The sequence below is a fragment of the Alnus glutinosa genome, chromosome 12, assembly GCF_958979055.1.
Source record: "Alnus glutinosa chromosome 12, dhAlnGlut1.1, whole genome shotgun sequence".
Classification (NCBI taxonomy): Eukaryota; Viridiplantae; Streptophyta; class Magnoliopsida; order Fagales; family Betulaceae; genus Alnus; species Alnus glutinosa.
The window spans coordinates 526,341-542,234 of record NC_084897.1 but is presented as its reverse complement, the minus strand read 5'-3'; the positions used below and the strand labels follow the sequence as shown (position 1 = coordinate 542,234).

At 42.1% G+C, this 15,894-nt stretch overlaps 2 protein-coding genes across 3 annotated transcripts; both read left to right on the top strand.

Moving 5' to 3' along the window:
- The first annotated feature begins 1,302 nt into the window (after positions 1 to 1,302).
- LOC133851457 (pectinesterase-like) lies at positions 1,303 to 3,684 on the top strand. Its single transcript, XM_062287892.1, has 2 exons — positions 1,303 to 2,284; positions 2,990 to 3,684. Exons 1-2 carry the CDS (start codon positions 1,306 to 1,308, stop codon positions 3,682 to 3,684), a joined length of 1,674 nt encoding a protein of 557 aa, XP_062143876.1. The 5' UTR covers positions 1,303 to 1,305.
- A 931-nt stretch (positions 3,685 to 4,615) lies between these two features.
- Positions 4,616 to 14,890, top strand: LOC133883112 (peptide chain release factor 1, mitochondrial). 2 transcript variants are annotated; one of them, XM_062322324.1, is made up of 11 exons: positions 4,616 to 4,794; positions 4,900 to 5,003; positions 5,105 to 5,203; positions 11,995 to 12,178; positions 12,323 to 12,371; positions 12,463 to 12,541; positions 12,729 to 12,803; positions 12,890 to 12,967; positions 13,239 to 13,397; positions 14,197 to 14,292; positions 14,487 to 14,890. In XM_062322324.1, the coding sequence occupies exons 1-11, from the start codon at positions 4,710 to 4,712 to the stop codon at positions 14,688 to 14,690; spliced, it is 1,212 nt and encodes a 403-aa protein (XP_062178308.1). In that variant the 5' UTR covers positions 4,616 to 4,709; the 3' UTR covers positions 14,691 to 14,890. The 2 variants fall into 2 exon arrangements, with proteins under 2 accessions (XP_062178308.1, XP_062178309.1); XM_062322325.1 differs by having other exon boundaries at positions 14,197 to 14,302; positions 14,487 to 14,629.
- The last annotated feature ends 1,004 nt before the right edge of the window (positions 14,891 to 15,894 follow it).

Below are 15,894 nucleotides of genomic sequence, written 5' to 3'. Positions count from 1 at the left end.
ATGCAAGAAGCTAATCAGTTACTAAATTACCTTCACCTTTTAAGATAGTCGGCCAACTCCTTTCACTCTTGAGAGTTGGTGGGCATTTAAGGGCGTGGTTGACATGGGTTGGTCACCTCTAAGGTGTGGTGCGACTAACCTTGAGGACTTAGGCTACCTCCAAGGGTTAGAGGATAGTACAACCACACTAGAGGGCTTTGGGTAGTGGTGTGATCGCTCTTGAAGGTTGGGACAGTGGTGCGATCACCTTCGAAGGTTTGGCGAATGATGCGACCATCGGTAAGAATTGAAGGTGGCCAATTACGCCTTTGTCCGGTTAGACTTAGAGGCGATCTAACCATCCCAACTACCCGTTAAGGAGTCTAATTAATTAACCCCTTAAAAATATAAAATAGTGCTAGACCACTATTCAAGGAGGAGGTAATTAGGTCACCCATTTATTTAGCTATTTTTTTTGTTCAAATTTTTTTTTTTAAGCCGTATGTGACTAAATTCATTCCATTTATTTTGAACGAAGGATCTATTATTAAATATTTGAAATTAAAGGACCTCAATCCCCAAATCAACTCTGGTGCATAAAAGTACAATCAAATAACACATAAATCGAGAATAACAGAACACATGAATTTCAACATTTTTCTTTATATATATATATATATATATATATATAGTTATGGACGACAAAGGCAGACAAACGTTGGGATATATATGAGAGCCTGATCGACCAGATTAAAATTGGAGCTGATTAAATAAGGTGTTATGTGGTACTACTAATTAAAAGGTCAGACAATGAAGAAGGAAAAATTTCACCCGTACGATTGCATAATTAGTCCATAAAAGTCCTCTGTCGACGCAGAGCCATTCAAACCCACCCAAAACAACCTTTTTTTTTTTCCTGGGAATTAATATTGGTTAAGAAGTTTTTTTATCGAACTAATTTTAGCAATTGCAACGTACGCGAGTTGATCTCTCTTTGCGAGTTTTATCCTTACCCATACCATACAACTATCATACGTACTCAAACTCCGGTGAGCCACTCAATCTTTAACCACGTTCACCACCGTCCATGCATGCATTGACAGGGAAGCTAGACTTGCTTTTCACCCTAATTTAAGAAGCTTACCGGCACCCTATAAAAAGCTTCCACATGCAACCCCATCTTCTTCAAACGGCGCCCGAGACAGACATCATTTTCTCCGACCCGCCATTTAATCAGCGTTGGCGGGGAATTAAGCTGGAGTGCCTGCTTTGATTAATCGGCAGGTACGTAGAAGAAAGAAATAGAAGAAGAAGAAAAGTTCGAAGATGATTGGCAAAGTAGCTGTTTCGGTTACTTCTGTCATTCTTGTTGTTGGTGTGGCGCTTGCCGTGGTGGCTGTAGTTCACCACAATGCGAGCAAGCGCGCCGGCGAGAGCCTGTCACCACAAATGAAGGTGGTCAAAGACATTTGCAGTAAGACGGATTTCCAGGAGGCTTGCCAGAAGAGCCTTAGCCCCGTGGCAGACAAAGGAAGCACAGACCCTAAGGAATTCATCAAGGCGGCAATCCAAGCCACCATCAACGAAGTTGCCAAGTCAGCCAACTTCTCTGACAATCTCGTGAAGAACGCGTCCAACATCCCGAGAGTGAAAATGGCAGCGGAGGATTGCAAGGACTTGTTAAACTTCGCCACCGACGAGCTCCAGACCTCGTTCTCTACGGTGGGGGACAGCGACATGCACACCATCAATGACCGGGCTGACGATCTGAAGAACTGGTTGAGCGCTGTCATCTCGTACCAGCAGACATGCCTTGATGGGTTTGAAGCACCGGAATTCCGTTCCGCCATGGAACAGAATCTCCAAGACGCCTCTTCACTCACCAGCAATGCTCTGGCTATCGTTTCCGAGCTCGCCGATATCCTTAAGGCGTTTGGTTTAGAGTTCAATATCAAGCCCAGCGGTCGCCGGCTTCTTAGCCAGGACGGGTACCCGACATGGTTCTCCGGCTCCGACCGCAAGCTCTTGGCTATGGTTGACAGCGGCAGGGTTAGACCCAACGCTATTGTGGCCAAGGATGGCAGTGGAAACTTCAAGACCATTGCCGCAGCGCTTGCCGCTTACCCCACTAACCTCAGAGGCCGATATGTTATCTACATTAAGAGTGGAGTCTATAACGAGTACATTACCGTGGAGAAGAATCAGAAGAACGTGTTCATGTTCGGCGACGGACCCAGAAAGACCATCGTCACTGGCCGCAAGTCCAACAGCGGTGGCTTCACCACCTTCAAGACCGCCTCTTTCTGTAAGTTTTCGATTCAATTCCACTATATATACCTTATCAAAATTTTGGGTTCGTTCAATTTATTGATGACTTTAATTTTCTAATTCATCGTTACACATAATGCCAATGCGAGACATACAATTAATAAATATAAATCTAATATATATAGTCCCATTAAATTCAAGGTGAATTGAGAGATGAGACCAATTTGAGTTTAGATCGAGACAAGCAAGATCGTTACTTGTCCTTAGAGATTTAATAAGAATGAACGAATGAATTTATTTATTTAGTTTATATTTCAAATTTTATTTTAATATTTAATTAAAATAAGAAGTGAATTCGGAATGCTTTGATACTATATTGAGATTTAATTGAAATAAGAAGTATATTCGGAAGGCTTTAATATTATGTTGAGAATAAAAGTGTATAATAATATAGATTTTTCATTAAACCAACTTTGTGGTATTTTCTCTTCTCTAAAAAAAGGTGAACCTATTTTCAAAGAGAAATGATGAATTTCCTCTTCCTCTTCTTCTTTCATCCTCTCACCTTTTAAAACTATTACCAAATAATTTTCTCTAAAAAAAATTCAAATATTATTTCACATTTAATTTATATCATACCAATGACTTATTATTACTATTAAAAAAAAAAAAAATTCAACAACAAAACTCTTTCATCAAACACATGCATATATAAGAGTGACTATCTATCTTGTGCATGCAGCGGCGATAGGAGAAAGGTTCATTGCCAAGTCAATGGGTTTCCAAAACACAGCTGGTCCTGAGGGACACCAAGCCGTGGCTCTCCGCGTCCAATCCGATATGTCGGCCTTCTTCAACTGTAGAATGGATGGGTACCAAGATACCTTGTACGTCCAGGCACACAGACAGTTCTACCGCAACTGCGTCATCTCCGGCACTGTGGACTTCATCTTCGGTGACTCCGCCACGGTTATCCAGAACTCGTTGATCATAGCTAGGAAGCCCATGGACAACCAACAGAACACCGTGACGGCGCAAGGAAGAGCCGACAAGCGCGAGACCACCGGGCTGGTGATCCACAACTGTAGGATCGTCCCAGAGCAGAAGCTCTTCGCATTGAGGTTCAAGATCCCAACGTACCTGGGGAGGCCATGGAAGGAGTACGCAAGGACTGTGATCATGGAGACCACTTTGGCAGACTTCATCCAGCCAGGTGGGTATATGCCATGGGCGGGAAACTTCGCGCTCAGCACCTGTTCCTACTTTGAGTACGCGAACCGTGGCCCTGGCGCTAGGACCGTCAGGAGGGTCAGGTGGCAGGGTGTGCGAGTCATCAGCAGGAGAGAGGCTCTTCAATTCACTGCCGGTCCTTTCATCCAAGGGAACCTCTGGTTGAAGGGCACCGGATTTCCTTTCCTGCTGGGCTTGAGGCGTTGATGGCCGGCATTCATGCATGCAAGGAGATCGAGATAGAGAGGGAGAGAGACAAGTTGAGATCTATCGTGTTGTATTTTATGAACTAACATCGTGCGCGTGGAGTGGCTAAAATTGTGTACGCAAGGCTTCGAGCTAGGGAGACAAAATTAGATAAGAAAAATAAATTATTCGATCATATAATGGGCTTTGTACGTTTATGGCATGCATTAGAGAGTTCTCAGGTCCCTAGCTCTTTGTCCGATTGTATTTTGATTTTGGTATATCACTTTAATGCGAGAAAAACATTGAATATATATATATATATATAATGTTAAAATATATATACCATTAATTGAAATTAAGAGGAAAAACAAAAATTAAGTTATATTACTTGATATTCAACAAAAATGGAAACAAACACAGTGATAATTTACGTGACACTTACCGTATAAATTACTAAAATGCAAACACTTAATATGTTTACAAATTAACGTGATAATTTAAATAATGCTTATTATGTCGACCAATAAAATATGAACTATCACGTGACAATTTTTGTAACATTCATTTTCTATAAAATATAAGTGGTTAAATGAATTTGGAAGAAAATATATAGTAGTTAAAACTTTAATAACCAAAATATTTTTTCTTTTTCAAATCAAATGACAATTGTTAGATACATGCATAGTTGGCTATATATACATAATATAGTTTATTTTCACTTTACAATCAGATTTGCCTGTTATTCAGACAAAATATATATTTAAAAAGGAAGAAATTTTGTGTTGCCCTCTCTCTCTCTCTCTCTCTCTCTCTCATATTATATCTGTTCAATTGCGGGCCTCTTGCTCGGCCCAAAACCTAATCGGCCCGCCATAGGAAAATCCCCTCCACCTAATAAGGGGCTTAAATAGCAGGCCTGACCTGGTCCTTTTATACACATCAGGGAAAACAAAGAAAAGAACACGAAGGAAGAAAGAACAAGAAGAAGAAGAAGCAGTTTCAGAGCATAAAACTACATCGGCCTCCTCCTCAGCCAAATAAGAATGAGGTGGCGCAATCTGGTGAGGGCTCTGAAACAATTAGAATCCGCCGCTTCGATTTCCAGACATTTTCGCTCTTACTCAACTGGTGAAGCTCTCTCTCTCTCTCTCTCTCTCTCTCTCTCTCTTTGTTTTGAAAAGAAGAAAATTATTTGATGTTTGTGAGGTTGAGAACAATCTTGAAAAATGACAGAAGTGCAGCAACCTCAGCTGTCGCCCGACCTCGTCAGAATCATGGAACGAAGGCTGTCGGCTATAGAACATAGGAGCGCTTGTCTACACAATCTCATCAACCAGGTAATACTTTTTATTTTTATTAAAAAGCGTTTCTCATATGTTTGATGAAAATGCACCGAGAAAGAAATAGTGGGGGAGTTGTTGATGTTGAATGAAGACAGCCAGAAGCGTCACCGGCGGAGTTTGCCAGGGCCAATAAGGAGCTGAGGAAGCTCAGTGGGTGTATGGACCTTATAGCGCACTTGAGGACCAAGCAGAAGGTACTACTACTCTCTTTCTAAATGTCGTCGTTTTATCTTTTATTTTTTATTTTTTTGTTTTGCTTTCTGTTGGAAGTATTGGTTGGTTCTTCTGTGACAAGTACTTCACTGTATTGGGTATTTTAGGGAATTTAAGGGGAAAATTAAGAAGAAAGATGGATGAAATTTGCAGTGGAAATGGATATAACTGAAAAGAACATAAACACGGCACAATTTGAGGTTGCCAGCCTCCAAGAGAAAACCTCACAATTCAACAGATGACCCTTCCTACTGTTAGAGGGGACTTATATACTATCCCTTACAAAACGCATAAACACCTTAACAAAACAACCCTCCTAAATTACTGGCTAAAACGACAGGCTACAAAACATCAAACGGCACTTTCCCCCTTAGTCCAAAACGCACCGCATAGCTTAAGCACACCGATTCATAGCCTTCTAGAATCCTCCAGCTGGACCGCATCTCTCACAACTCCGAAATGCTGCCACCTGTCCTTATCACTTCAACTTCAACTCAACTCCTTCTCTCCACTCAACTCCCTGGGAAGGATGTGACAATACTCCCCGGGAAGGCTATGACAATACTCCCCCAATTCAAAACACCTTGCCCACAAGGTGTGTGTAGGCGTCCTGGAGGGTGCGAAACTCCTCCCAAGTCGCGTTGTCGGCACTCTAGCCATCCCAACGGACCAACAGTTCGATGAAGGGCCAATTGTTTTTCGGTCTAGAGCGGTGATCAAGGATCTCAACTGGGTCCGGTCGTAGGACACTACTGGACTCCACTGGTGGCAGCTTGGGCAAGGTGGAGGATGAGGATCCCAGTTTCGGCTTCAACTGGGAGACGTGAAAAACAGGATGGATCCGCGCCTCCGGTGGCAAATCCAGTTCATAGGTGACCTTCCCTACCTTGTGGATGACACGGAAGGGGCCATAGAAGCGGGGGGAGAGCTTTAGGGCGGGGCGGTACGCCATTGTTGATTGCCGGTACGGCTGCAACCTCAGGTAAATCATCTGCCCTAACTCCAATTTCCTTTCCGTACGCTGGAGATCTGCATATCGTTTCATCCTTTGCTGTGCATGCTTCATATTTTGTTGGAGGAGGGTGAGGATTTGCTCTCGATTTCGGAGCACTTCATCCACCGCCTCCACTCGGGTAGTACCCGGAACATAGCTTAGGAGTCTAGGCGGGGGTACACCATAAATGGCCTCCTAGGGAGTCATTTTGATAGAGGAGTGCCAAGAGGTGTTATAGCAGTACTCAGCCCAGGGTAGCCACTGGATCCAAGTTTTAGGGTTGTCTTGTACAAAGCAACAAAGGTAGGTCTCTAGGCATTTATTCATGATCTTGGTCTGCCCATCTGTCTGTGGATGGTAGCTTGTACTGAACTTGAGGGTGGTACCCTGTAGGCAGAACAACTCATGCCAAAATGCACTAGTGAAAGTAGGGTCACGATCAGAATTGATCGATTGGGGCATACCATGCAGCTTCAAAATGTTTTGGATGAAGAGTTGGGCCACCTTGGCCGTTGTGTAGGGGTGAGAGAGAGAGATGAAGTGGCTGCCTTTGGATAGCTGATCCACCACTACCAGAATTACAGAATGACCTTGGGATAGAGGAAGCCCCTCCACAAAGTCCATTGTGATGTCTGTCCACACCCGGTTTGTGATAGGAAGGGGTTGTAGTAACCCAGCAAGCAAGATATTTTCATTCTTGTTTTGTTGGCACACATCACACTCTCTTATAATTTTTTTTTATCTCTTTCCTCATACCCTACCAATATAAATCTCTCTTGGCTCTTTGCAAGGTCCTGTCATACCTGGAGTGTCCTACAGTAGGGTCATTGTGGACATAGAGTAACACCTGATTCTTGATTTGGGGTGACTGCCCAAGTAAGATCTTGTGCTTGTAGAGTAACAACCCATCTCTAAAAGAATACATGCGGGTATCCAATTCATTTTTTTGCCACTTTTCCAACAGCTGGTGGAGCTCCTCATCTTCCACGTATTGCTGTTTTAAATCTTCCACCCAAGTAGCAGTAGTTATAGAAAGGAGTGAAAGTGAAAGTTCTTCCTCCCAACCTTCCTTTTTTGACGGGGCATCAACCACTCGGTTTTCAGCTCCCTTTTTGTACTCCACCACAAAGTTGTACCCTAGTAATTTTGTTATCCCTTTCTGCTAGAATGGGGTTCCCACCTTCTATTCCAGCAGAAATTTTAAGTTTTGTTGGTTAGTTTGGACCATAAAGGACTGACCCAACAAGTAGGGTCTCCAATTCTGTATGGTTGTGACTAGGGCAAATAGTTCATTCTCATAAGTGGACATGTGTAGTGCCTTGCCCTTGAGTGCCTTGCTGAGAAAGGCAATTGGCCGGCTGCCTTGCATAAGGATTGCCCCTATGCCTATACCACTTGCATCACACTCTATGAGAAAGGGTTGAGCAAAGTTTGGAAGGGTTAGGACTGGGGCATGGGTAACAGCAACCTTCAGAACTTGGAATGCCTCTTGAGCCGGTTCTATCCAGGAGAAGGAGTTCTTTTTTATCATGGCCGTCAAAGGGGCAGCTATGGAACCATACCCCCTTATGAATTTTCGATAGTACCCTATCAACCCTAGGAAACCCCTCACGGCCTTGATGGTTTTAGGGTGAGGCCAGTCCACCATGGCCTAAATCTTCCTCAGGTCAGCACATACTCCTTGTGCAGAAACAACATGACCCAAGTACTTCACTTCAAAACACCCGAACCTGCACTTAGACATCTTGGCAAATAAGTGGTGCTGTCTCAAGAGGTCTAGTGTTTGGGTAAGGTGCAACAAGTGTTGTTCCATATTGGGGCTGTAGATTAGGATGTCATCAAAAAATATCAAGATGAACTTCCTCAAGAAGGGCTTAAAAATGGTGTTCATAAGGCTCTGGAAGGTCGAAGGGGCATTGGTGAGCCCAAAGGGCATCACCAAGAATTCGTAGTGGCCAGCATGAGTCCTAAAAGCTATCTTAGGAACATCAGCTTCCACCACTCGGATTTGGTGGTACCCGGACCTCAAGTCCAGTTTAGAAAAAAATTGTGCTCCCCATAGTTCATCCAATAACTTGTCCACCACCGGAATTGGAAACTTATCCTTGACAGTTACCTTGTTAAGAGCCCTGTTGTCCATGCATATCCTCCATGCGCCATGTGCCATGTGCCTTCCTCACTAACAGAACTGGAGAGGAAAACGGGTTGTGGCTAGGTCGGATCACCTCTGAGTCCAGCAACTCTTGTACTATTTTCTCTATCTCTTCCTTCTGGTAGAACGGGTACTGGTAAGGTCTCACTGAAACCGGTTGGGCCCCCTCGTGCAGTGTGATAGAATGGTCTTGAGCTCTGTGGGGAGGTAATCCCTTTGGCTCTTGAAAAAATCTCCATAATCCCTAAGGATGGCTGCCACGGGTGCAGGTAACAGTTGTTGTTCCATAACTATAGGAGGATGTTGGTCTCGGGTGGAGGTGCTGCTAGGTTGATCGACTAACTGCAACAATAGTCCCCTCTGCACATTTTTAAGAAGTTTGAAGGAATCACCTTCTTCCCAACTCATGGGAGGACCCTGTTTAATCCCCGTGCCTTCCTCACTAATAGAACTGGAGAGGAAAACGGGTTGTGGCTAGGTCGGATCACCTCTGAGTCCAGCAGCTCTTGGACTATTTTCTCTATCTCTTCCTTCTGGTAGAACGGGTACCGGTAAGGTCTCACTGAAACCGGTTGGGCCCCCTCGTGCAATGTGATAGAATGGTCTTGAGCTCTGTGGGGAGGTAATCCCTTTGGCTCTTGAAAAAATCTCCATAATCCCTAAGGATGGCTGCTAAGGGTGCAGGTAACAGTTGTTGTTCCATAACTATAGAAGGATGTTGGTCTCGGGTGGAGGTGCTGCTAGGTTGATCGACTAACTGCAACAATAGTCCCCTCTGCTCATTTTTAAGAAGTTTGAAGGAATCACCTTCTTCCCAACTCATGGGAGGACCCTGTTTAAGCCCCAGCAAGGTACAACTAACCCCTTCATGGAGAAACTCCATCTTCAATTCGGTAAAGTCCCATAGGATGGGTCCTAGGGTCCGGATCCACTGGATGCCCAAGACTGCATCATAGCCGGCTAAGGTTAGGATAAACAGATCAGTCCTAAAGACCTGACCCTGCATGCGAACTTCCACCTCCCAGCTTCTGCTCGGGCTAGCAATCTCTTGGCCATTGGCAATTTTTACTATAATATCTTGCCCCATAGGATTAATCCCCAGTGTAGCAGCCAATTTTGTGTCAACAAAATTGTGTGCTGCCACTGTCAATTAGGATAATTACTCGGTTGGTCTTGATAAACCCAACGATCCTCATGGTTTTAGGACTCGGGGTTCCTGTGATTGCGTTAAATGAAATCTCAGGAAATTCTTCCAAGAAGAATTCTCCTGGGTCCTTTTCCCCCGGTGGCTCGGCAATCACTGCCTTGCCCTCCTCTTTGTCCACAACTTCTATAAGGAAGAGTTTGGGTACCTGGCAGACGTGGCCCCGAGTCCATTTGGAGTCGCACGAGTAGCACAGGCCCTTCCTCCTCCGTTCCTCCATTTGGGCCTGTGTAATTTTTTGCACAGGGACCAAGGCTTGACTTGGGTGGTTGCTTTTGGTCCTTGTTTGTCCTACCCCTGTTGGAGGTAATGAATTATGGTAATACGGGGCTTGCTGAGTACCCCTAGTGTTAGGGAATCCATTGCCCTTGTCCACCCCTATGGGTAGGTCAGTAGAAAAGCCCCTACGTGTTTGAGAAAATTGTGCAGAGCGCCACCCAATTCTAGAATTCCTTGTAGGATTCATTACGCATTCCTCCTAGATCCGAGCCAGTGAAGAAGCATCCACAAGACTCTTGGGATTAAACATGTGCACTGAAAGCTGGATCTCGTCCTTCAACCCGCCCAAGAAGCAACTCAGTTTATGTTTTTCCTCGGGTAATCGTTGAACCTTTAGAGCTAAGGTATCAAACTTAGTTTTGTAGTCTTCTAGAGAGCCGTCCAGCTTCAATTTGGAAAGGGTCTCCATCGGATCATCGTAAGCCCCCTTGTCGAACCGGATCTGAATGGCCCGAACAAATTCCTCCCAATTGCTAACACACTTACTAGCCTTAAGCTCCTGGAACCAGACCATAGCTCGACCCTCCATATGGAAAGAGGAGATGAATAATCGCTGAGCATTGGGAGTGCTGTAGTGGTAAAAAAATTGCTCCGCCCGACAGCACCAAGTTTCCAGGTCCTCACCTTCGAACTTTGGAAATTCCAATCTGACTGTCTTGGGTTTGAATCCATCATTAGAGGCAGATCCTTCATGATAAGAGAATCCCCCTCCATTGAAATGGTAGTGGGCATTGTCACCCTGCACGCCCGAGTCTTGGTGACACCCACTGGTCCCAACTCGGTTACCCAACAGCGACTGAAACATCTGCCGCATCTCTAGTTGCAAGTCAGTGATCTTCATCTCCAGACCGTGCAGCTCTGCCTTAGTTGCCAGACCTTGCAAGTCAGCCTTAGCCGCCATGTCTGCCATATTCGCCTGTAGGTGGGTCACATGTCCTCGGAGGTCTCGCAATTGCTGTGTTTCTTCAGCCATAGCTTGGGACCTTGTTTTCATAGACTAAGGATCAATGCTCTGATACCAATTTGTGACAAGTACTTCACTGTTTTAGGTAGTTTAGGGAATTTAAGGGGAAAATTAAGAAGAAAGATGGACGAAATTTGTAGTGGAAATTGATATAATTGAAAAGAACATAAACACGGCACAATTTGAGGTTGCCAGCCTCCAAGAGAAAACCTCACAATTCAACAGATAACCCTTCCTCTTGTTAGAGGGGACTTATATACTGTCCCTTACAAAATGCATATACACCTTAACAAAACGACACTCCTAAATTACTGACTAAAACGACAGGCTACAAAACATCAAATGACACTTTCCCCCTTAGTCCAAAACGCACCGCATAGCTTAAGCACACCGTTTCATAGCCTTCTAGAATCCTCCAGCTGGACCACATTTCTCACAGCAGGAACTCCGAAATGTTGCCACCTGTCCTTATCACTTCAACTTCAACTCAACTCCTTCTCTCCACTCGACTTCTCTTCTTCAAGATTCAGCCTTTACCCTTGCTCCCTGGGAAGGCTGTGACATCTTCCCTATGATGAATTTGTGAAATCGATGTTGAATTTCATGCATAGGTGGTAGTGCGGGCGTTTATGCCTTTGTTTGTTTTGCATTGGGTTTTAAGTGAATTGGTGCACATTCTAGTTGCCTTTCCATGTGCTACGTCAGTGGTTCCAAGGATGTAGGGATTGTTTGATTATGTAGTAGTAATGGCCAATCAAATTTAAGTGTGGGCGAGAAGTCACGGGCTTTGAGGTCCATTATGTTCCCCCATCTTCTTATTTCTTCTTTCAACTGTAAGAGCTACCAAGCAAAAATCATGCCCTCTTTATTTCAGTTGCCTTTTCTTTTTTCCTTCACCCACCTTTGAAACTTTGATCTTGGGGATAGCAAAACACCCAACTAACCACCAAGCCCAGGAAGGTTTGGTCTTCATTATTTCAGTCTAAAATTTCTTTGCTTAAAAATTTCCAGCTTGTGATGGTTTTCATGCTTGTAATTGAAAAAGTAAAAGCATTCAAGCCATCACGGATAATCTAAGTCAGTTTATTTGTACATGTTCTTCATTTCTATGGTTCTTGAGTGACCAATTAGTTAATGAGGCCGGATGGTAATTTGATGGTTGTCTTTTCATTTCTGCAGGAGATTGGTGGGTTGAAGTCGCTGATGGCTGAATGTCCAGAAGACAAAGACATGCTCGATATGGCAATTGAGGAATTAAGTCAGGCTACTGAAGAAGAGAAAAGGCTGCAGAGTTTGCTGCTCAAGTCTTTACTTCCAAAGGATGATGCTGATGAGAGGGACTCTATCTTGGAGGTGAGAGCAGGTAACAAATACCTGGTAAAGATTGACATCTAACTACCAATTTTGTTGAGACCAACTTCCTTGGTGTTATGTGTTCCAATTTTATTTTTTTAGGCATTCATTTTATTTTTGTTGTCTTTTTATGATGGATGGAGCCTTTAATCAGGAACCGGAGGGGAGGAGGCTTCTTTGTTTGCAATGGACATATTTAAAATGTAAGTTACTACAACTGGTTTAGCATCACAAGTTGTAAATTGTTTTACAGTTTCTCAGTTGAGAAGTTAAATTGTGTTAATTATATGACAGGTATGAAAGATATTCACAGAAGAAAGGTTGGAAATTTGAAGTTGTAGTTATAGCAGAGTCTGATCTTAGAGGATACAAGGTTTGTGTTCTGTAATCTGTTGAATGTAAACTTTGACCTTTTCATGAGCCCTCCTTCGATAAAATGCAAGTTAAATTTTTTATTCATGTGACTTACCACTCATAGATAGTCTTTAGTTTTTTCCGTATTACAAATGAATTCATCTTGTCTTGATGATTCCTCGTTTTGACTTAGTTCTCCATTTCAGGAAGCTAGTGCAGCAATCTCAGGAGTTGGTGTTTATGGGAAACTTAAATTTGAGAGAGGAGTTCACAGAGTTCAGGTTTCATGAATAACTACCACCTGCCAACTAACAATTATGATATCAGGTACCGATGCCAACTACTGACATATTCCTTTTTTTTGCAGCGAGTTCCAGTGACAGAGAAGTCTGGACGTGTTCACACCAGTGCTGTTTCTGTTGCCATCCTTCCTCAGGCTGATGAGGTGCTAACTTTTTGAGTTGACTTTGTATGACATGCTATCTGAATGACTGGGGTCCAACTACATGTGAGAGTTGTGTTTGGTTCCCAGATGGAACTTCCTTTTAACTTTCAGTGTTTTTCATTACAAATGACTTATCGCTTATGTGTTTGTCAATAGTGTAATACTATGGAAGTATGAATATCTGATTGATAGTTCTCTGTCACTGAGGTTTGTATGTTCATACGAGGGGAATGTTCTTTCATTTATTGTACACATTTTGGGCCTTCTGCAGGTAGATGTCCAGTTGAGGAATGAAGACTTGAGAATTGATACGTATAGATCTGGTGGTTCTGGTGGGCAGCACGCAAATACCACCAATAGTGCTGTTAGAATAACTCATATTCCAACTGGGATGACAGTGGCCATACAAGATGAGCGATCTCAACATATGGTATTATTTTCTAAACTTCTGCCAACTGTTTGGCATATTCGCTAGATTTGACACCCTTTCCCTGATTTAGCTATGAATTCTATGCGAGCAATGAATTTATCAGTGGAAAAGAAAAGAGTCTTCTATCAAGGAATATAGTAATTTGCGTTGGCCTTAGTTGGATAGTGTTTTTCACCTAACATTTATTGCTGTAGCACTTTTTGTTTTTATGCGGTACACAATTGAGAGGACTATTAACGTAGGACAAAAGAAAAACAAAGATAGATAAATCCCATGTTTAATAGAGTTTCATTGGCTAGCAATAGAGTTTGGTAAAGTCTCACCACCAAAGGGAAGATAAGTCGCACTTCAAAAAGAGAAATTTCATCTCAATAGTTAAGAACTTTAATAAAATACTTCATTGATAATTGTTTCCTTAAGAGATATATATAGATAGATAGATAGATAGATAGATAATTGCCTACTTATTCTAGGTGATTGAAGATAAATGAAATACAAGAGATATATAATAGATAACTAGAACAATTATGTTATCATCGAGAGTTGTAGTCCATCTGAAAGAGTCATAGTCCATCCGAAATTCATAGAGCATACAAATATGTATTGGAGTTGAATTTCCTTATCATACAAAATTCCGTGTAGTTGGAACTTCTCACGTAAATTACCGTTGAAATTTAAGAGAACTAAAACAACTATGAGTGTAGGCAAAACAAACGTGAACATGCTCTGTACTCCCGTCATATTCCTGCATCAACTATGCCCTTAACGCAGCTTTCCCATTCTCTTTTTTTCTTTCCAGAACAAAGCCAAAGCACTTAAAGTGCTGTGTGCAAAGCTATATGAAATGGAAAGGTCTAGAATTCAGATCAGTCGGTCAAAACTTCGATCAGAACAGGTACAAGGGGGTATGATATGGATATTGATCATCTTTAATGTTTTACTTTGAGAACTCCAAAGGGTAGCTCAATTGGCTAGGATCACGTCTCATGAAACGGAGGTCACTAGTTAGAATTTCTCATTGCAGCCAATTACTTATTGAAAAAAAAAGGTTTACTTTGAGATTGATATGAAGCTCGTCATTTTGAACAGATTGGTAGTGGTGACAGATCTGAACGGATCCGTACATACAACTTTCCTCAAGGGCGTGTCACTGATCATCGTGTTGGCATCACTCATCATGCAATAGATGATGTGATGCAGGGAGGAAATCTGGATGTCTTCATCGATGCTCTTCTTTTGCAGCAGGAAATGGATGCAATGGCATCTTTCAGTTCTTCCAGAGATACCAGTTGATTGATATTAGTCCACGACTCCACGGTGTTTCTATTGGTGCTGATTCTTTATTGTTTTTCCATTTATCACAGTTTAGCATCATAACAAGTGCACTTTTATGCTATAATTTTTTTTATGGTACTGAGATTCAATTGTAAATTGCCTTTTCCATTTCTTAATGGACTGAAAGAGAGGGTGTGTATACTAATATTTTGTAGGTATGATTATGTTGTGTCATCATCTTCAATAGATGCTACAGGATTTGGATCCAGCGCATTTCATTTTAAATGAACGGTTCTCATGGGATGGTTCGACCACTTCAAACTGACCATTGATATATTATGTATCGGATCTCAATTCATGCTACAGATACGGGTTTACCGCCATTGTCATTTGTGTAAGATGATATATTATGCAGCCACTCATTCATTCGCCTTTGAGGAGCCGGTGAGACATTGCAACTTAAATGTACTTTTCTTTTGAGCCAATTGCAATTAATCTCTGAACCAAGGGCTTCATGTCTCATTTATCAACGATGACCTATAATGAGCCTCCACCCTTTCCCTTTCTTGCGGAGAAGAAGATAAAAAAAAAAAAAAACGATGACCTAAACGATGACCTAATATATCGACTGTGCAATTTAATATTGAAGTTGCTTTATTCTTCCGAAGTCGTCAATACATAATTTATATATTGCAATAAAAAATCGATATATGAGCAGGACAAGTTGTAAGGTTCGCAATGGGGCCAAGTTTCACAGTGGTATATTCTTCAGTGCCAGCTTTGTTTGCAGAAACTGATTATGGATAGACAATGGCAGACTCAGGATTTCGGTTCATTAAGGGCAATTTTATTTTATTTTTCAAAAGAATTTTAAAAAATTGTTTTAAAATATTAAAAAATATAACTGACATTAAATAATTAATTCAATATTAAAAAATAAACAATTTAAACCAGGGTTAACTCTCTCTTTTTTAGCTAAGATTTGGGTTAAATACCTTACACCAATGTGGTTTAAAATTTTTATCTTTTGTTTTCTCAATTTTCATTTTTTTCATAGGTTGTACATGTACTATGGAAAAAGACAAAGATGGTACATCCGTCTATTTTTCCAACTAAAATTGATGTATTTTCATGTCAGCAACATATAATACTATTAAAATTGCGACACGTGGCCCTTATATATATATATATATAGGTTTTTGCCCTTGGCATAGACCACGAT

Excerpts from the sequence above, each read along its gene's own strand:
- LOC133851457 (XM_062287892.1), top strand. The coding sequence starts at position 1,306 with ATGATTGGCAAAGTAGCTGTTTCGGTTACTTCTGTCATTCTTGTTGTT. Across the intron at positions 2,285-2,989 it reads CTTCAAGACCGCCTCTTTCT|CGGCGATAGGAGAAAGGTTC; the intron begins GTAAGTTTTCGA and ends TTGTGCATGCAG.
- LOC133883112 (XM_062322324.1), top strand. The coding sequence starts at position 4,710 with ATGAGGTGGCGCAATCTGGTGAGGGCTCTGAAACAATTAGAATCCGCC. Across the intron at positions 5,204-11,994 it reads ACTTGAGGACCAAGCAGAAG|GAGATTGGTGGGTTGAAGTC; the intron begins GTACTACTACTC and ends TCATTTCTGCAG. Across the intron at positions 12,542-12,728 it reads CTGATCTTAGAGGATACAAG|GAAGCTAGTGCAGCAATCTC; the intron begins GTTTGTGTTCTG and ends TCTCCATTTCAG.